The sequence below is a fragment of the Procambarus clarkii genome, chromosome 62, assembly GCF_040958095.1.
Source record: "Procambarus clarkii isolate CNS0578487 chromosome 62, FALCON_Pclarkii_2.0, whole genome shotgun sequence".
NCBI lineage: Eukaryota > Metazoa > Arthropoda > Malacostraca > Decapoda > Cambaridae > Procambarus > Procambarus clarkii.
In genome coordinates, this window is record NC_091211.1 from 29640803 (window position 1) to 29660947 (window position 20145).

The following is a 20145-nucleotide window of genomic DNA, read 5'->3' on the forward strand; positions in this document are numbered from 1 at the left end:
ATGCGGCGGGGCCTGTAGAGGCGAGTGTCCCCAGTATGCGGCGGGGCCTGTAGAGGCGAGTGTCCCCAGTATGCGGCGGGGCCTGTAGAGGCGAGTGTCCCCAGTATGCGGCGGGGCCTGTAGAGGCGAGTGTCCCCAGTATGCGGCGGGGCCTGTAGAGGCGAGTGTCCCCAGTATGCGGCGGGGCCTGTAGAGGCGAGTGTCCCCAGTATGCGGCGGGGCCTGTAGAGGCGAGTGTCCCCAGTATGCGGCGGGGCCTGTAGAGGCGAGTGTCCCCAGTATGCGGCGGGGCCTGTAGAGGCGAGTGTCCCCAGTATGCGGCGGGGCCTGGGAGCTGGTCCCCGCTCCACAGGAAAACTTTCCGCGTCAATTAAAGTTGGGGGAAGACGGCTAACCCATCGGTGATTTTTACCTGGTCTAAATAACCAGCTATTATCAGCAGAGCTTTTATTGTGACACCATTGTGGCCCCTGATGGTGGCCATGGCCGGGGTGTGGCCCCTGATGGTGGCCATGCCCGGGGTGTGGCCCCTGATGGTGGCCATGGCCGGGGTGTGGCCCCTGATGGTGGCCATGGCCGGGGTGTGGCCCCTGATGGTGGCCATGGCCGGGGTGTGGCCCCTGATGGTGGCCATGCCCTGGGTGTGGCCCCTGATGGTGGCCATGCTCTGAGTGTGTGGCACTGATGGTGGCCATGGCCGGGGTGTGGCCCCTGATGGTGGCCATGGCAGGGGTGTGGCCCCTGATGGTGGCCATGGCCGGGGTGTGGCCCCTGATGGTGGCCATGGCCGGGGTGTGGCCCCTGATGGTGGCCATGGCCGGGGTGTGGCCCCTGATGGTGGCCATGGCCGGGGTGTGGCCCCTGATGGTGGCCATGCCCTGGGTGTGGCCCCTGATGGTGGCCATGCCCGGGGTGTGGCCCCTGATGGTGGCCATGCCCTGGGTGTGGCCCCTGATGGTGGCCATGCTCTGAGTGTGTGGCACTGATGGTGGCCATGGCCGGGGTGTGGCCCCTGATGGTGGCCATGGCAGGGGTGTGGCCCCTGATGGTGGCCATGGCCGGGGTGTGGCCCCTGATGGTGGCCATGGCCGGGGTGTGGCCCCTGATGGTGGCCATGGCCGGGGTGTGGCCCCTGATGGTGGCCATGGCCGGGGTGTGGCCCCTGATGGTGGCCATGCCCTGGGTGTGGCCCCTGATGGTGGCCATGCCCGGGGTGTGGCCCTGATGGTGGCCATGCCCTGGGTGTGGCCCTGATGGTGGCCATGCCCTGGGTGTGGCCCTCATGGTGGCCATGCTCTGAGTGTGTGGCCCTGATGGTGGCCATGGCCGGGGTGTGGCCCCTGATGGTGGCCATGCCCTGGGTGTGGCCCCTGATGGTGGCCATGCCCGGGGTGTGGCCCTGATGGTGGCCATGCCCTGGGTGTGGCCCTGATGGTGGCCATGCCCTGGGTGTGGCCCCTCATGGTGGCCATGCTCTGAGTGTGTGGCCCTGATGGTGGCCATGGCCGGGGTGTGGCCCCTGATGGTGGCCATGGCCGGGGTGTGGCCCCTGATGGTGGCCATGGCCGGGGTGTGGCCCCTGATGGTGGCCATGGCCGGGGTGTGGCCCCTGATGGTGGCCATGGCCGGGGTGTGGCCCCTGATGGTGGCCATGGCCGGGGTGTGGCCCCTGATGGTGGCCATGGCCGGGGTGTGGCCCCTGATGGTGGCCATGCCCGGGGTGTGGCCCCTGATGGTGGCCATGGCCGGGGTGTGGCCCCTGATGGTGGCCATGCCCTGGGTGTGGCCCCTGATGGTGGCCATGCCCTGGGTGTGGCCCTGATGGTGGACATGCCCTGGGTGTGGCCCTCATGGTGGCCATGCTCTGAGTGTGTGGCCCTGATGGTGGCAATGCCCGGGGTGTGGCCCTGATGGTGGCCATGCCCGGGGTGTGTGATCCTGATGCTGGCCATGCCCGGGGTGTGGCCCTGATGGTGGCCATGCCCGGGGTGTGGCCCTGATGGTGGCCATGCCCGGGGTGTGTGATCCTGATTGTGGCCATGCCCGGGGTGTGGCCCTGATGGTGGCCATGCCCGGGGTGTGTGGCCCTGATGGTGGTCATGCCCTGGGTGTGGCCCTGGTGGTGACCATGATCGGGGGTGGCCCTAATGGTGGCCATGCCCGGGGTGTGGCCCTGATGGTGCCCATGCCCAGGGTGTGGCCCTGATGGTGGCCATGACCGGGGTGTGGCCCTAATGGTGGCCAAGCCCTTGGTGTAGCCCTTATGGTGGCCATGCCCGGGGTGTGGCCCCTGATGGTGGCCATGACCGGGGTGTGGCCCTAATGGTGGCCATGCCCGGGGTGTGGCCCTGATGGTGGCCATGCCCGGGGTGCGACCCTGATGGTGGCCATGCCCTGGGTGTGCCCCTGATGGTGGCCATGGCCGGGGTGTGGCCCCTGATGGTGGCCATGGCCGGGGTGTGGCCCCTGATGGTGGCCATGGCCGGGGTGTGGCCCCTGATGGTGGCCATGGCCGGGGTGTGTCCCCTGATGGTGGCCATGCCCTGGGTGTGGCCCCTGATGGTGGCCATGCCCGGGGTGTGGCCCTGATGGTGGCCATGCCCTGGGTGTGGCCCTGATGGTGGCCATGCCCTGGGTGTGGCCCTCATGGTGGCCATGCTCTGAGTGTGTGGCCCTCATGGTGGCCATGGCCGGGGTGTGGCCCCTGATGGTGGCCATGCCCTGGGTGTGGCCCCTGATGGTGGCCATGCCCGGGGTGTGGCCCTGATGGTGGCCATGCCCTGGGTGTGGCCCTGATGGTGGCCATGCCCTGGGTGTGGCCCTCATGGTGGCCATGCTCTGAGTGTGTGGCCCTGATGGTGGCCATGGCCGGGGTGTGGCCCCTGATGGTGGCCATGCCCGGGGTGTGGCCCCTGATGGTGGCCATGGCCGGGGTGTGGCCCCTGATGGTGGCCATGGCCGGGGTGTGGCCCCTGATGGTGGCCATGGCCGGGGTGTGGCCCCTGATGGTGGCCATGCCCGGGGTGTGGCCCCTGATGGTGGCCATGGCCGGGGTGTGGCCCCTGATGGTGGCCATGCCCTGGGTGTGGCCCCTGATGGTGGCCATGCCCTGGGTGTGGCCCTGATGGTGGACATGCCCTGGGTGTGGCCCTCATGGTGGCCATGCTCTGAGTGTGTGGCCCTGATGGTGGCAAAGCCCGGGGTGTGGCCCTGATGGTGGCCAAGCCCGGGGTGTGTGATCCTGATGCTGGCCATGCCCGGGGTGTGGCCCTGATGGTGGCCATGCCCGGGGTGTGGCCCTGATGGTGGCCATGCCCGGGGTGTGTGATCCTGATTGTGGCCATGCCCGGGGTGTGGCCCTGATGGTGGCCATGCCCGGGGTGTGTGGCCCTGATGGTGGTCATGCCCTGGGTGTGGCCCTGGTGGTGACCATGATCGGGGTGGCCCTAATGGTGGCCATGCCCGGGGTGTGGCCCTGATGGTCCCCATGCCCAGGGTGTGGCCCTGATGGTGGCCATGACCGGGGTGTGGCCCTAATGGTGGCCAAGCCCTTGGTGTGGCCCTTATGGTGGCCATGCCCGGGGTGTGGCCCCTGATGGTGTCCATGACCGGGGTGTGGCCCTAATGGTGGCCATGCCCGGGGTGTGGCCCTGATGGTGGCCATGCCCGGGGTGCGACCCTGATGGTGGCCATGCCCTGGGTGTGGCCCTGATGGTGGCCATGCCCGGGGTGTGGCCCTGATGGTGGCCATGCCCGGGGTGTGGCCCTAATGGTGGCCATGCCCGGGGTGTGGCCCTGATGGTGGCCATGCCCGGGGTGTGGTCCTGATGGTGGGCCATGCCCGGGGTGTGTAGCCCTGATGGTGGGCCATGCCCTGGGTGTGGCCCTGATGGTGGGCCATGCCCGGGGTGTAGCCCTGATGGTGGCCATGCCCTGGGTGTGGCCCTAATGGTGGCCATGCCCTGGGTGTGGCCCTGATGGTGGGCCATGCCCTGCGTGTGGCCCCTAATGGTGGCCATGCCCTGGGTGTAGCCCTGATGGTGGCCATGCCCTGGGTGTGGCCCTGATGGTGGGCCATGCCCTGGGTGTAGCCCTGATGGTGGCCATGCCCTGGGTGTGGCCCTAATGGTGGCCATGCCCTGGGTGTGGCCCTGATGGTGGGCCATGCCCTGGGTGTAGCCCTGATGGTGGCCATGCCCTGGGTGTGGCCCTAATGGTGGCCATGCCCTGGGTGTATGGCCCTGATGGTGGCCATGGGCCAGATTCACGAAGCAGTTACGCAAGCACTTACGATCGTGTACATTTTTCCTCAATCTTTAATGGCTTTGGTTACATTTATTAAACAGTTTACAAGCATGAAAACTTGCCAATCAACTGTTGTTATTGTTATAAACAGCCCCCTGGTGCTTCGGAGCTCATTAACTGTTTAATAATTGTAAACAAAGCCGCCAAAGATTGAGAAAAGATGTACAGGTTCGTAAGTGCTTGCGTAACTGCTTCGTGAATCTGGTCCTATGCCCGGAGTGTGTGTGTGTGTGTGTGTGTGTGTGTGTGTGTGTGTGTGTGTGTGTGTGTGTGTGTGTGTGTGTGTGTGTGTGTGTGTGTGTGTGTGTGTGTATGTGTGTGTGTACTCACCTAGTTGTACTTACCTAGTTGTGTCTGCAGGATCGAGCATTGACTCTTGGATCCCGCCTTTCGAGCATCGGTTGTTTACAGCAATGACTCCTGTCCCATTTCCCTATCATACCTGGTTTTAAAATTATGAATAGTATTTGCTTCCACAACCTGTTCCTGAAGTGCATTCCATTTCCCCACTACTCTCACGCTAAAAGAAAACTTCCTAACATCTCTGTGACTCGTCTGAGTTTCTAGCTTCCATCCATGTCCCCTCGTTCTGTTACTATTCCGTGTGAACATTTCGTCTATGTCCACTCTGTCAATCCCTCTGAGTATCTTATACGTTCCTATCATGTCCCCCCTCTCCCTTCTTCTTTCTAGTGTCGTAAGGCACAGTTCCCTCAGGCGCTCCTCATACCCCATCCCTCGTAGCTCTGGGACGAGTTTCGTTGCAAACCTCTGAACCTTTTCCATTTTCATTATATGCTTCTTCAGATGGGGACTCCATGATGAGGCGGCATACTCTAAGACTGGCCTTACGTAGGCAGTGTAAAGCGCCCTAAATGCCTCCTTACTTAGGTTTCTGAATGATGTTCTAACTTTTGCCAGTGTAGAGTACGCTGCTGTCGTTATCCTATTAATATGTGCCTCAGGAGATAGATTAGGTGTTACGTCCACCCCCAGGTCTCTTTCACGCGTCGTTACAGGTAGGCTGTTCCCCTTCATTGTGTACTGTCCCTTTGGTCTCCTATCTCCTAGTCCCATTTCCATAACTTTACATTTGCTCGTGTTGAATTCTAGTAGCCATTTCTCTGACCATCTCTGCAATCTGTTCAGGTCCTCTTGGAGGATCCTGTAATCCTCATCTGTCACAACTCTTCTCATCAACTTTGCATCATCCGCAAACATCGACATGTAGGACTCTACGCCTGTAAACATGTCGTTAACATATACAAGAAATAGAATTGGTCCCAGCACCGATCCTTGTGGTACTCCACTTGTTACTGTTCGCCAGTCCGACTTCTCGCCCCTTACCGTAACTCTTTGGCTCCTTCCTGTTAGGTAGTTCCTTATCCATGCTAGGACCTTTCCCCCCACCCCCGCCTGCCTCTCGAGCTTGAACAGCAGTCTCATGTGCGGTACTGTATCAAAGGCTTTTTGGCAGTCCAGAAATATGCAGTCTGCCCAACCATCTCTGTCCTGTCTTATCCTCGTTATTTTATCATAGAATTCCAGAAGGTTTGTTAGGCACGATTTCCCTGTCCAGAACCCATGTTGATGTTTGTTCACAAACCTAATGTTCTCCAGGTGTGCAACCAGTCGTAGCCTAATTATTCTTTCCAGTATTTTACAGGGGATGCTTGTCAGTGATACAGGTCTATAGTTAAGTGCCTCCTCCCTATCACCTTTCTTGAAGATCGGCACGACATTTGCCTTCTTCCAGCAACTGGGCAATTCTCCTGACATAAGTGACTCATTAATGATCATTGCCAGAGGCACGCTGAGGGCCTGTGCTGCTTCTTTTAGTATCCACGGTGATACTTTGTCTGGTCCAACTGCTTTAGTTGCATCTAGAGTTGTCAACTGTTCCATTACCTCCTCTGCTGTCACCTCTATATCTGATAGTCTTTCATCTAGGGTAACCCCTTCCAACAATGGGAGCTGCTCAGGCTCGGTAGTGAAAACTCCATGGAAACTGGCAGTCAGTGCCTCGCAGATTTCCTTGTCACTTTCAGTATATGCCCCCTCTGTCTTCCTTAGTCTTGTCACTTGGTCATTCACCGACATTTTTCTTCTTATATGACTGTGTAGTAACTTAGGTTGTTTTTTCGCTTTGATTGCAATATCGTTCTCATAGTCCCTTTCCGATGTTCGTCTTATGTTAATGTAATCGTTCCTAGCTCTGTTGTATCTGCTTCTGTTGTCCTCTGTTCTTTGTCTTCTGTACTTCCTCCACTCCCGCCTGCTGGCCATTTTTGCTTCCTGACACTGTCTATTAAACCATGGGTTATTATATTCCTTCTTATTTTTTCCCTTTACCGTTGGTATAAATCTCTCTTCGGCCTCCTGGCATTTCTGTATGACTAGGTCCATCATATCTTGGACTGTTTTTCCTCTAATTTCTTCCTCCCACTGCACTTCACCCAGATAGTCCCTTATCTTCATATAGACCCCTTTCCTGTAGTCAGCTCTCCTTTCCCAGATCTCTTGTCCCATGGTCATAAGTTTGAATTCCATCATGTAGTCAAAGACTAGGACACAATGGTCACTGGCCCCTAGAGGTATTTCATGCTCTAAATTCTCAATATCTTCTACATTCTGGGTGAAAATCAGGTCTAATAGGCTCGGTGCATCTCCTCCTCTTTCCCTTGTGTCTTTCTTCACATGTTGTGTCAGGAAATTCCTGTCTATAACATCTACTAATTTTGCTCCCCACGTTTCGTCCCCTCCATGGGGATTCCTTGATTCCCAATTTATCTCTCCATGATTTAGGTCCCCCATGATCAGCAGCTTCGCTCTCATTCTGTGGGCTAGTGTTGCTGCCTTCTGCAGTTCATCTATACATGCTTTGTTGTTGTCATCATACTCCTGCCTGGGTCTTCTACTGTTTGGTGGGGGATTGTAGATTACCAAGATCACAATGTATGAAGTTCCATGTATGAAGCTTGTGCACTCATTGGTAACTCGATTTCCCAGGTCTTCAAACTTCCATTTCCGCTTTATTAGGAGTGCTACTCCCCCTCCCTGTCTCTGTGTCCTCTCTTTTCGTATCACCTGGTACCCTTCAGGAAAGATTGCATCTGAGATCATGTCATTAATTTTAGTTTCCACAATTGCAACTATGTCAGGATCTGCTTCACTCACTCTTTCTTTTATCTCTTCTGCTTTATTAGATACCCCATCAGCATTGGTGTACCAAACCTTGAGATTCTTCATGGAAACTCTTGTACCAGAGTTCTCCCTTTCTCTGGGGGTCTGGGGGGATCTGGGGGATGTCTGGGGGGTGACTGGGGGCAGGGGGGATCTGGGGGGTGTCTGGGGGATGACTGGGGGCGGGGAGGGTCCGGGGGATGTCCGGGGGGATCCGGGGGGTGTCTGGGGGGGTCCGGGGGGTGAAAGAGATCAGGAAGGGTGCTTGGGGGGCTACTGGGGGCTGGGCTTCTAGGAAGGTAGGTAGGAGGGTCTGGGGTAGGGCCTGGGTAGGTAGGTCTGGAGTAGGAAGGGCATACTGGGTCTGAAGATTAGGGAGGGCATAGAGGGGTTGGGAGATAGCGTAAGGTTGGGAGTCAGATAGAGGTTGAGAGGTTGGGAGGGGGAAGGATAGAGGGGGTGGGGGGAACCTCCCACCCCCCTCGCAAGGGTGGGGGGTCACATGGAAGGAGAGGGGATGAGGAGGGGTGAGGGCTGGGTAGGCTTTGGGTGTTGAGGGGATGAGGGCTGGGTGGGTTCTTGGGGTTGAGGGGATGAGGGCTGGATGGGTTTTGGGGGTTGAGGGGATGAGGGCTGGGTGGGTTTTGGGGGTTGAGGGGATGAGGGCTGGACGGGTTTTGGGGGTTGAGGTGATGAGGGGGTCCTTGGAATGTGGGATGAATTTGACTCCAGTGGGGTCAGAGGGGTCAAGGGATGTGTTGGGGAGATAAGCAGGGGCGGCTGATTTGGGGAAGGGGTGACCTGAGAAGCAAGTGTGAGCTGGTTAGCATGGGGTGGATTAGCATTGGGGTGTGTAGCTACGCTCAAATGGGAAGAGTTGTATTGTTGTTTGCTTGCTCTGTGGGCTATCTGCTCCTCCTTCGACATGAATTTGTCAATATATACGTTGTAGTAATTTTCGCTACCTCTGAGTAAGTGTTTGTGATGCAGTATGTAATCCACTGCCTCTTCGTTAGTGAACTGTACCAGGACAGGTCGTTTCCTGTTACAGTTGTATGGCCCAATGCGTCTGTGGACTTGCACCTCATTCCCTGCCATCTGGGCTCTCATGTCTCTCAAGATCCCCTGTAGCTCCAAATCCTCAATCTCCATCCTTTCCTGCCTCGATGGTGCCCTGACTTCAAGTAATCCATGGATTATGATTGTCCTCTTTCTCAGTTCAGGGTCATGCTGGTGGCCCTCTCAATGGCTGACCCCCACCCCTCCCACACCCGCTACTCCACCTACTACTACTCCCCCTTCCCCTGCCAAGCTTCCCTTATTCCTGCCAAATTCATTAGTAAGCCTAGATATTTCTCCTTGCCATTCTACCCTGCTCTTCCTGATTTCCTCTTGAATATAATCCATAAACTCTTGTTTGAGTCTTTGAACCTCGTCCTGTATCTTATTAAAGACTTCACTTTTAATCCCCTGGATTAGATCACCTATCCAAACATCCCTCTTGTCTACAAATTTCCCAATCATCTTCTCCACAAACCTATCTTCTTCCTCAATCATAATACTGTTGGACCTAGACCCCCTTCCTGACCTTTAGTCATTGCCATAATGCAACCTTACCCACAGGGGTTCCAAGTATCTTACCGTCCTGCTAACACAATAGGTGAGTGAATCCAATCCAATCGTCGTTGTGTGTGTGTGTGTGTGTGTGTGTGTGTGTGTGTGTGTGTGTGTGTGTGTGTGTGTGTGTGTGTGTGTAAGAGAGTGTGTGTAAGAGTGTGCGAGTAAGAGTGTGTATGTATATATGTATGTGTATGAGTATATGTGAGTGAGTGAGTGAGTGTGAGTGAGTGAGTGAGTGTGAGTGTGTGTGTGTGTGTGTGTGTGTGTGTGTGTGTGTGTGTGTGTGTGTGTGTGTGTGTGTGTGTGTGTTGCCTGCACCCCGCCTAGAGGGCGGGGCTGAACTTGACTCTTCCTCTCCGCTCCATCATTGTGTCTGGTGTGATCCGTTGACCCTCCCCCCCCCCTCCCCTCCCTCCTGTGACGATGGAGTATACCTGGAGTATATCATCAGTATAACAGTAGTATACCATCAGTATACCTGGAGTATACCGGGAACTGGTTCTGGGATGTTGACTACTCGCTAGTGCCGGCCCTAGGCCACGCCTGACTCGTCATATCCTGGTCCAATAAGCTGTTGCTTGGCGCGGCCCGTGAGGGGGTGTGTTCACCCACCCAAGTGTCAGACGCAATGGTAAGGTCTATTTGCTGGCTAAAGGATAGCAGACAGACTAAGAGTGATGACACTGACATTATTGCTCAAGTCTGTCACTGTTCTCTTGACGCAACTGACATCATTACCAAAGTATGTCACTGTTCTGTATATACCAGTAACATCATTACCAAAGTATGTCACTGTTCTGTATATACCAGTGACATCATTACCAAAGTATGTCACTGTTCTGTATATACCAGTAACATCATTACCAAAGTATGTCACTGTTCTGTATATACCAGTAACATCATTGCTCAAGCATGAACTCCTACAGAACACTTTAACAGTTGGAACAACAATAATGTAATAAATTTATTAATTTTATTTATTTTTTTATTGGACTGAAGAAAATGTATATATGCTGGTTAGCATTGTAAATGTGTGGCTACGTCTGTGGTGGAAAAAATAGTGTAATAGAGAGAAGTGCGGGGTTGTGTCCACCAGGTTATACCATAATGTCTGCCCACCTCCCCAACCACTTCTGACGCCTCACGCTCATTATGACCCCATACCCTAATACCTAATGGGGTTTTTATTTTATTTTCTAGATGTAAATTTGTATAATTTACATTCATTTACAGAAACTGGAGTGTAATGATCTGATTCCCTGGAAATAGTTATGAGTTCTGCCCCCCTCATCTCGACCTAAGATGCCCCCCTCATCTCGGTCAAAGTTGGCATGATTGGCATTAACGTTGGTTTACATTCGGGTAAATTGACCTTTGTAAACTGTTGGGTGTACGCTTTGTTGTCGTGTCTGAGGTATCACCTGTCTGCTTCCTCTTATCTTGTAACCGGATGTGATGACCCTTCAGGTGTGACTTTAGGGTGTTGCAGCGAGTCATTCCCTTGAAGGGGGCGAGATGGGGTCGAGGCCCCTGGTTGGTCCCCCCTTCCCTTGGAGGGGCACGGCGCCCCCTTCCTCTCAACAACTACACGCTCCAGTACCAGGAGGGAGCAGCCCAACAGTATGTTCGCACACAACTCTTCTCTTGGAGAAGGTGGCCCTCAAGGCTGTCTCTTGGAGAAGGTGGCCCTCAAGGCTGTCTCTTGGAGAAGGTGGCCCTCAAGGCTGTCTCTTGGAGAAGGTGGCCCTCAAGGCTGTCTCTTGGAGAAGGTGGCCCTCAAGGCTGTCTCTTGGAGAAGGTGGCCCTCAAGGCTGTCTCTTGGAGAAGGTGGCCCTCAAGGCTGTCTCTTGGAGAAGGTGGCCCTCAAGGCTGTCTCTTGGAGAAGTGGCCCTCAAGGCTGTCTCTTGGAGAAGGTGGCCCTCAAGGCTGTCTCTTGGAGAAGGTGGCCCTCAAGGCTGTCTCTTGGAGAAGGTGGCCCTCAAGGCTGTCTCTTGGAGAAGGTGGCCCTCAAGGCTGTCTCTTGGAGAAGGTGGCCCTCAAGGCTGTCTCTTGGAGAAGGTGGCCCTCAAGGCTGTCTCTTGGAGAAGTGGCCCTCAAGGCTGTCTCTTGGAGAAGGTGGCCCTCAAGGCTGTCTCTTGAAGAAGGTGGCCCTCAAGGCTGTCTCTTGGAGAGTGGCCTTCAAGGCTGTCTCTTGGAGAAGGTGCCCTCAAGGCTGTCTCTTGGAGAAGGTGGCCCTCAAGGCTGTCTCTTGAAGAAGGTGGCCCTCAAGGCTGTCTCTTGGAGAGTGCGGACCCTGAAGACTTTCCCTTGAAGAGACTGGACCTAAATAGAGCAACTATGATATGCAGTGTCTGCAAATCATCACGAACGTCTCTGAGACGTTTGTGATGATTTGTCCTTTCTCTTAATCTAAGTGTGGTGTTAGTGGTTGAAGGACAGGTGTTAGAGGCTCTAACACCATGATCTTAGTGTGGTGTTAGTGGTTGAAGGACAGGTGTTAGAGGCTCTAACACCGTGATCTTAGTGTGGTGTTAGTGGTTGAAGGACAGGTGTTAGAGGCTCTAACACCATGATCTTAGTGTGGTGTTAGTGGTTGAAGGACTGGTGTTAGAGGCTCTAACACCGTGATCTTAGTGTGGTGTTAGTGGTTGAAGGACAGGTGTTAGAGGCTCTAACACCGTGATCTTAGTGTGGTGTTAGTGGTTGAAGGACTGGTGTTAGAGGCGCTAACACCATGATCTTAGTGTGGTGTTAGTGGTTGAAGGACTGGTGTTAGAGGCTCTAACACCGTGATCTTAGTGTGGTGTTAGTGGTTGAAGGACTGGTGTTAGAGGCTCTAACACCGTGATCTTAGTGTGGTGTTAGTGGTTGAAGGACTGGTGTTAGAGGCTCTAACACCGTGATCTTAGTGTGGTGTTAGTGGTTGAAGGACCGTGCTGGTGTTAGAGGGTCGCCAGTGTGTTTGTTAATGCTCGCGCGCGCAGGCGCGTGCTGCATCTCTCAGAACAATATTGGGGCTGTACAATAGGTTCGAACACGCGTCCCTGGACTTGCCAGCGGCACACGCTGCCGACTGGACTATGATCCTAACGTTCAGCATCAGTACTTTCTGTCCTGTTGAATACCAACAGGGCCGGTACAACAGTGGATCCACGTCACACTAACCACAATATTTGTTTGATTTGACTCCATTTAATATGAGTTTGCTTTCAGTTTTACAACCATATCACTTGGGCTGGACGGTAGAGCGACGGTCTCGCTTCATGCAGGTCTGCGTTCAATCCCCGACCGTCCAAGTGGTTGGACACCATTCCTCCTTCCCCCCCCACCCATCCCATCCCAAATCGTTATCCTGACCCCTTCCAAGTGCTATATAGTCGTAATGGCTTAGTGCTTCTCCTGATAGTTCCCTTCACTTCCCTTTCAGTTTTCCAACTATGGATTGATCCATTGTTGTCTCTCGTCACACACTGGACTACACCGGATACTGTTGAGCAGTCATTCTTGCTACATATTGTCCGGGCACACATGGGGCCAGATTCACGAAGCAGTTACGCAAGCACTTACGAACGTGTACATCTTTCCTCAAGCTTTGACGGCTTTGGTTACATTTATTAAACAGTTTACAAGCATAAAAACTTGTCAATCAACTGTTGTTATTGTTATAAACAGCCTCCTGGTGCTTCGGTGCTCATTAACTGTTTAATAATTGGAAACAAAGCCGCCAAAGGTTGAGAAAAGATGTACAGGTTCGTAAGTGTTTGCGTAACTGCTTCGTGAATCTGGGTCGTGGTGTGTACTAGCTTACAGTAGAGACATAACAGTCACCTTGATCACGTTACAGGTTTGTCTGGCCGGTCGGGGACGGACACTACACGCTCATTGTGGTTTAGTTCTGTAAACACCTTTGTCTCCCTCTCTCACCTGTACCTTTGTCTCCCTCTCTCACCTGTACCTTTGTCTCCCTCTCTCACCTGTACCTTTGTCTCTGTCTCTCACCTGTACCTTTGTCTCTGTCTCTCACCTGTACCTTTGTCTCTGTCTCTCACCTGTACCTTTGTCTCTGTCTCTCACCTGTACCTTTGTCTCTGTCTCTCACCTGTACCTTTGTCTCTGTCTCTCACCTGTACCTTTGTCTCTCACCTTAACCCTTGTCTCTGTCTCTCACCTTAACCCTTGTCTCTGTCTCTCACCTTAACCCTTGTCTCTCACCTTAACCCTTGTCTCTCACCTTAACCCTTGTCTCTCACCTTAACCCTTGTCTCTCACCTTAACCCTTGTCTCTCACCTTAACCCTTGTCTCTGTCTCTCACCTTAACCCTTGTCTCTGTCTCTCACCTTAACCCTTGTCTCTGTCTCTCACCTTAACCCTTGTCTCTGTCTCTCACCTTAACCCTTGTCTCTCACCTTAACCCTTGTCTCTCACCTTAACCCTTGTCTCTCACCTTAACCCTTGTCTCTCACCTTAACCCTTGTCTCTCACCTTAACCCTTGTCTCTCACCTTAACCCTTGTCTCTCACCTTAACCCTTGTCTCTGTCTCTCACCTTAACCCTTGTCTCTGTCTCTCACCTTAACCCTTGTCTCTGTCTCTCACCTTAACCCTTGTCTCTGTCTCTCACCTTAACCCTTGTCTCTCACCTTAACCCTTGTCTCTGTCTCTCACCTTAACCCTTGTCTCTGTCTCTCACCTTAACCCTTGTCTCTCACCTTAACCCTTGTCTCTGTCTCTCACCTTAACCCTTGTCTCTCACCTTAACCCTTGTCTCTCACCTTAACCTTTGTCTCTGTCTCTCACCTTAACCCTTGTCTCTCACCTTAACCCTTGTCTCTCACCTTAACCCTTGTCTCTCACCTTAACCCTTGTCTCTCACCTTAACCCTTGTCTCTCACCTTAACCCTTGTCTCTCACCTTAACCCTTGTCTCTCACCTTAACCCTTGTCTCTCACCTTAACCCTTGTCTCTCACCTTAACCTTTGTCTCTGTCTCTCTCCTTAACCCTTGTCTCTCACCTTAACCCTTGTCTCTCACCTTAACCCTTGTCTCTCACCTTAACCCTTGTCTCTCACCTTAACCCTTGTCTCTCACCTTAACCGTTGTCTGTGTCTCTCACCTTAACCACACCTCCCGGGGCACAATATGGCCCCTGGAGGCCCCACCACTGTGCTGAGGGAGTGGTGGTGTTGACGTGTGGACATTGGTGACAGGTAATGCAGAATACAAAGTACAATTTCGGACTATTGAATTTGAACAAACCGGGGTAATATAAGTTATGTTTCTTATAAAATCTAACCGCTGCAGAGGGAGCCGGTCGGCCGAGCGGACAGCATACTGGACTTGTGATCCTGTGGTCCTGGGTTCGATCCCAGTCACCGGCGAGAAACACTGGGTAGAGTTTCACCCTATGCCCCTGTTACCTAGCAGTAAAATAGGTACCTGGGTGTTAGTCAGCTGTCACGGGCTGCTTCCTGGGGGTGGAGGCCTGGTCGAGGACTGGGCCGCGGGACACTAAAGCCCCGAAATCATCTCAAGATAACCTCAAGATAACCTGACCTTCCCTGGGCCTCGTGCACGCTATCTGAGGCCTAGTAAAGTACATATATTTACTCTACTAGGCCTAGGAATATTTAAGTTTGTTTTTGGACTTTATTTTTCCGTGGTGTGTCACGTGAATATTACCGAGTATCACCAGAGTCTGCTGCCTTAGTGGCCATTACGTCATGGTGTGGCAGAGGGGCCCCATAGTTACACGGTGTACTATCTGAACAACAGGAGGGGGGGGGGGGGGTAATGGTGTGGCAGAGGGGCCCCATAGTTACACGGTGTACTATCTGAACAACAGGAGGGGGGGGGGGGGGGTAATGGTGTGGCAGAGGGGCCCCATAGTTACACGGTGTACTGTCTGAACAACAGGAGGGGGGGGGGGGTAATGGTGTGGCAGAGGGGCCCCATAGTTACACGGTGTACTGTCTGAACAACAGGAGGGGGGGGGGGTAATGGTGTGGCAGAGGGGCCCCATAGTTACACGGTGTACTGTCTGAACAACAGGAGGGGGGGGGGGGTAATGGTGTGGCAGAGGGGCCCCATAGTTACACGGTGTACTGTCTGAACAACAGGAGGGGGGGGGAGGTAATGGTGTGGCAGAGGGGCCCCATAGTTACACGGTGTACTGTCTGAACAACAGGAGGGGGGGGGGGTAATGGTGTGGCAGAGGGGCCCCATAGTTACACGGTGTACTGTCTGAACAACAGGAGGGGGGGGGGGAGGTAATGGTGTGGCAGAGGGGCCCCATAGTTACACGGTGTACTGTCTGAACAACAGGAGGGGGGGGGGAGGTAATGGTGTGGCAGAGGGGCCCCATAGTTACACGGTGTACTATCTGAACAACAGGAGGGGGGGGGGTAATGGTGTGGCAGAGGGGCCCCATAGTTACACGGTGTACTGTCTGAACAACAGGAGGGGGGGGGGTAATGGTGTGGCAGAGGGGCCCCATAGTTACACGGTGTACTGTCTGAACAACAGGAGGGGGGGGGGAGGTAATGGTGTGGCAGAGGGGCCCCATAGTTACACGGTGTACTATCTGAACAACAGGAGGGGGGGGTAATGGTGTGGCAGAGGGGCCCCATAGTTACACGGTGTACTGTCTGAACAACAGGAGGGGGGGGGGGGAGGTAATGGTGTGGCAGAGGGGCCCCATAGTTACACGGTGTACTATCTGAACAACAGGAGGGGGGGGGGTAATGGTGTGGAAGTGGTGGGGGAGAGGGAGAGAGAGGGATACGTGGGAGAGAGGGAGAGGGAGAGAGAGAGATACGTGGGAGAGAGGGTGAGGTAGAGAGTGGGAAGTGGGAGAGAGGGAGAGGAAGAGAGAGGGAGAGGTAGAGAGAGGTCGAGAGAGAGAGAGAGAGAGAGAGAGAGAGGAGGACAAGAGAAGGAGACATAAGCCACGAAGGAGACGAGAGATCACTTCAGGAAATCGGACGGATCGCCAAGGGTGAGGATGAGCTTATTTAGAGGAAAAGGGGCACAAGGATGGGTTAATGGGAGAGGGGGAGAGGAATAGGCAGGAAAGGGGGCAGCTAGAGGAGCATAGTGGTGGCGTAAACCACCCCCCCCCCCCCTCGTGTCATTCATCCATGTTTCATCCACTCCTTGCACCCCTCTGCCCTCTATTCTCTCCCTTTCTCTCCCATCAGTTACTCTACTCTCTCTTCCCTCAGCCTCTTCCCTCCCCTCTCTCTCCCTCTCAGCGTCTCCGAGGGGGTATTGATGGTGTAGCCAATTAAGACTTAGTGCGGACTGGCAGCGGGTGGTCCGGACTTTCCCCGCTGGCCTTTGCTCCCGTCCTAAAAGTTAGTTTTAGACTTAAAGTACTTCCTTTTTGGCTCCTCAGGTGATGATAGTTTCTTATGGGCGGGTCGTGAAGAGGTGGTGGTGGGCGGTGGTGGTTGGTTGGTGGAGGGCGGTGGTGGTTGGCTGGTGGCGGGCGGTGGTGGTTGGTTGGTGGAGGGTGGTGGTGGTTGGCTGGTGGCGGGCGGTGGTGGTTGGTTGGTGGAGGGTGGTGGTGGTTGGCTGGTGGCGGGCGGTGGTGGTTGGCTGGTGGCGGGCGGTGGTGGTTGGCTGGTGGAGGGTGGTGGTGGTTGGTTGGTGGCGGGCGGTGGTGGTTGGCTGGTGGCGGGCGGTGGTGGTTGGTTGGTGGAGGGCGGTGGTGGTTGGTTGGTGGAGGGCGGTGGTGGTTGGTTGGTGGCGGGCGGTGGTGGTTGGTTGGTGGAGGGCGGTGGTGGTTGGTTGGTGGAGGGCGGTGGTGGTTGGCTGGTGGCGGGCGGTGGTGGTTGGTTGGTGGAGGGCGGTGGTGGTTGGCTGGTGGCGGGCGGTGGTGGTTGGTTGGTGGAGGGCGGTGGTGGTTGGCTGGTGGCGGGCGGTGGTGGTTGGCTGGTGGCGGGCGGTGGTGGTTGGCTGGTGGAGGGCGGTGGTGGTTGGTTGGTGGAGGGCGGTGGTGGTTGGTTGGTGGCGGGCGGTGGTGGTTGGTTGGTGGAGGGCGGTGGTGGTTGGTTGGTGGCGGGCGGTGGTGGTTGGCTGGTGGCGGGCGGTGGTGGTTGGCTGGTGGAGGGCGGTGGTGGTTGGCTGGTGGCGGGCGGTGGTGGTTGGTTGGTGGAGGGCGGTGGTGGTTGGTTGGTGGCGGGCGGTGGTGGTTGGTTGGTGGCGGGCGGTGGTGGTTGGCTGGTGGAGGGCGGTGGTGGTTGGTTGGTGGAGGGCGGTGGTGGTTGGCTGGTGGCGGGCGGTGGTGGTTGGTTGGTGGAGGGCGGTGGTGGTTGGCTGGTGGCGGGCGGTGGTGGTTGGTTGGTGGAGGGTGGTGGTGGTTGGCTGGTGGCAGGCGGTGGTGGTTGGTTGGTGGAGGGCGGTGGTGGGCGGTGGTGGTTGGTGGTGGTGGTTGGTTGGTTGGTGGCGGGCGGTGGTTGGTTGGTTGGTGGAGGGCGGTGGTGGTTGGTTGGTGGAGGGCGGTGGTGGTTGGCTGGTGGCGGGCGGTGGTGGTTGGTTGGTGGAGGGCGGTGGTGGTTGGTGGTGGTGGTTGGTTGGTGGCGGGCGGTGGTGGTTGGTGGTGGTGGTTGGTTGGTGGAGGGCGGTGGTGGTTGGTGGTGGTGGTTGGTGGTGGTTGGTTGGTGGCGGGCGGTGGTGGTTGGTTGGTGGCGGGCGGTGGTGGTTGGCTGGTGGAGGGCGGTGGTGGTTGGCTGGTGGAGGGCGGTGGTGGTTGGTTGGTTAGTGGCGGGCGGTGGTAGTTGGTTGGTGGAGGGCGGTGGTGGTTGGCTGGTGGAGGGCGGTGGTGGTTGGCTGGTGGAGGGCGGTGGTGGTTGGCTGGTGGAGGGCGGTGGTGGTTGGTTGGTGGCGGGCGGTGGTGGTTGGCTGGTGGAGGGCGGTGGTGGTTGGCTGGTGGAGGGTGGTGGTGGTTGGTTGGTTAGTGGCGGGCGGTGGTGGTTGGTTGGTGGAGGGCGGTGGTGGTTGGCTGGTGGAGGGCGGTGGTGGTTGGCTGGTGGCGGGCGGTGGTGGTTGGCTGGTGGAGGGTGGTGGTGGTTGGCTGGTGGAGGGCGGTGGTGATTGGCTGGTGGAGGGCGGTGGTGGTTGGTGGTGGTGGTTGGTGGTGGTTGGTTGGTGGCGGGCGGTGGTGGTTGGTTGGTGGAGGGCGGTGGTGGTTGGCTGATGGAGGGCGGTGGTGGTTGGCTGGTGGAGGGCGGTGGTGGTTGGCTGGTGGAGGGCGGTGGTGGTTGGCTGGTGGAGGGCGGTGGTGGTTGGTTGGTGGACGGCGGTGGTGGTTGGCTGGTGGAGGGCGGTGGTGATTGGCTGGTGGAGGGCGGTGGTGGTTGGTGGTGGTGGTTGGTGGTGGTTGGTTGGTGGCGGGCGGTGGTGGTTGGTTGGTGGAGGGCGGTGGTGGTTGGTGGTGGTTGGCTGGTGGAGGGCGGTGGTGGTTGGTTGGTGGAGGGTGGTGGTGGTTGGCTGGTGGAGGGCGGTGGTGGTTGGTGGTGGTTGGTTGGTGGCGGGCGGTGGTGGTTGGTTGGTGGAGGGTGGTGGTGGTTAGCTGGTGGAGGGCGGTGGTGATTGGCTGGTGGAGGGCGGTGGTGGTTGGTTGGTGGAGGGCGGTGGTGGTTGGCTGGTTGGTGGCGGGCGGTGGTGGATGGTTGGTGGAGGGCGGTGGTGGTTGGTTGGTGGAGGGCGGTGGTGGTTGGTGGTGGTGGTTGGTGGTGGTTGGCTGGTGGAGGGCGGTGGTGGTTGGTTGGTGGAGGGAGGTGGTGGTTGGCTGGTTGGTGGAGGGTGATGTTTGGTTGGCTGGTGGCGGGCGGTGGTGGTTGGTTGGGTGGTGGAGGGCGGTGGTGGTTGGTTGGGTGGTGGAGGGTGATGGTTGGTTCGCTGGTGGAGGGCGGTGGTTGGTTGGCTGGTGGAGGGCGGTGGTTGGTTGGCTGGTGGAGGGCGGTGGTGGTTCACTGGTGGAGGGTGATGGTTGGTTGGCTGGTGGAGGGCGGCGGTGGTTGGTTGGTGGAGGGTGATGGTTGGTTGGCTGGTGGAGGGCGGTGGTGGTTGACTGGTGGAGGGCGGCGGTGGTTGGCTGGTGGCGGGCGGTGGTGGTTGGTTGGTGGAGGGTGATGGTTGGTTGGCTGGTGGAGGGCGGTGGTGGTTGGTTGGTGGAGGGTGATGGTTGGTTGGCTGGTGGAGGGCGGTGGTTGGTTGGCTGGTGGAGGGCGGCGGTGGTTGGCTGGTGGCGGGCGGCGGTGGTTGGCTGGTGGAGGGCGGTGGTGGTTGACTGGTGGAGGGCGGTGGTGGTTGACTGGTGGAGGGCGGTGGTGGTTGGTTGGTGGAGGGCGGTGGTGGTTGACTGGTGGAGGGCGGTGGTGGTTGACTGGTGGAGGGCGGTGGTGGTTGACTGGTGGAGGGCGGTGGTGGTTGGTTGGTGGAGGGCGGTGGTGGTTGACTGGTGGAGGGCGGTGGTGGTTGACTGGTGGAGGGCGGTGGTGGTTGGTTGGTGGAGGGCGGTGGTGGTTGACTGGTGGAGGGCGGTGGTGGTTGGTTGGTGGAGGGCGGTGGTGGTTGACTGGTGGAGGGCGGTGGTGGTTGACTAGTGGAGGGCGATGGTGGTTGACTGGTGGAGGGCGGTGGTGGTTGGTTGGTGGAGGGCGGTGGTGGTTGACTGGTGGAGGGCGGTTGGTGGAGGGCGGTGGTGGTTGACTGGTGGAGGGCGGTGGTGGTTGACTGGTGGAGGGCGGTGGTGGTTGACTGGTGGAGGGCGGTGGTGGTTGACTGGTGGAGGGCGGTGGTGGTTGACTGGTGGAGGGCGGTGGTGGTTGACTGGTGGAGGGTGGTGGTGGTTGGTTGGTGGAGGGCGGTGGTGGTTGACTGGTGGAGGGCAACTGAAGTTGCATATAGTACACACCAGTTGCGTTGCTCCTGGCAGTATAGGTTCGAGTCACTTCTGGGAGTGTGAGTTTTCAGTTATATATATATATATATATATATATATATATATATATATATATATATATATATATATAT

General features: G+C 56.5%; 1 protein-coding gene across 1 annotated transcript; it reads right to left on the reverse strand.

The window, feature by feature from the left end:
• Positions 1-447: 447 nt before the first annotated feature.
• On the reverse strand, positions 448-1803 carry LOC123747944 (foot protein 1 variant 1-like). The gene has a single exon (XM_045730154.2). The coding sequence runs from the start codon at positions 1801-1803 to the stop codon at positions 448-450; it is 1356 nt and encodes a 451-aa protein (XP_045586110.2).
• Positions 1804-20145: the final 18342 nt, after the last annotated feature.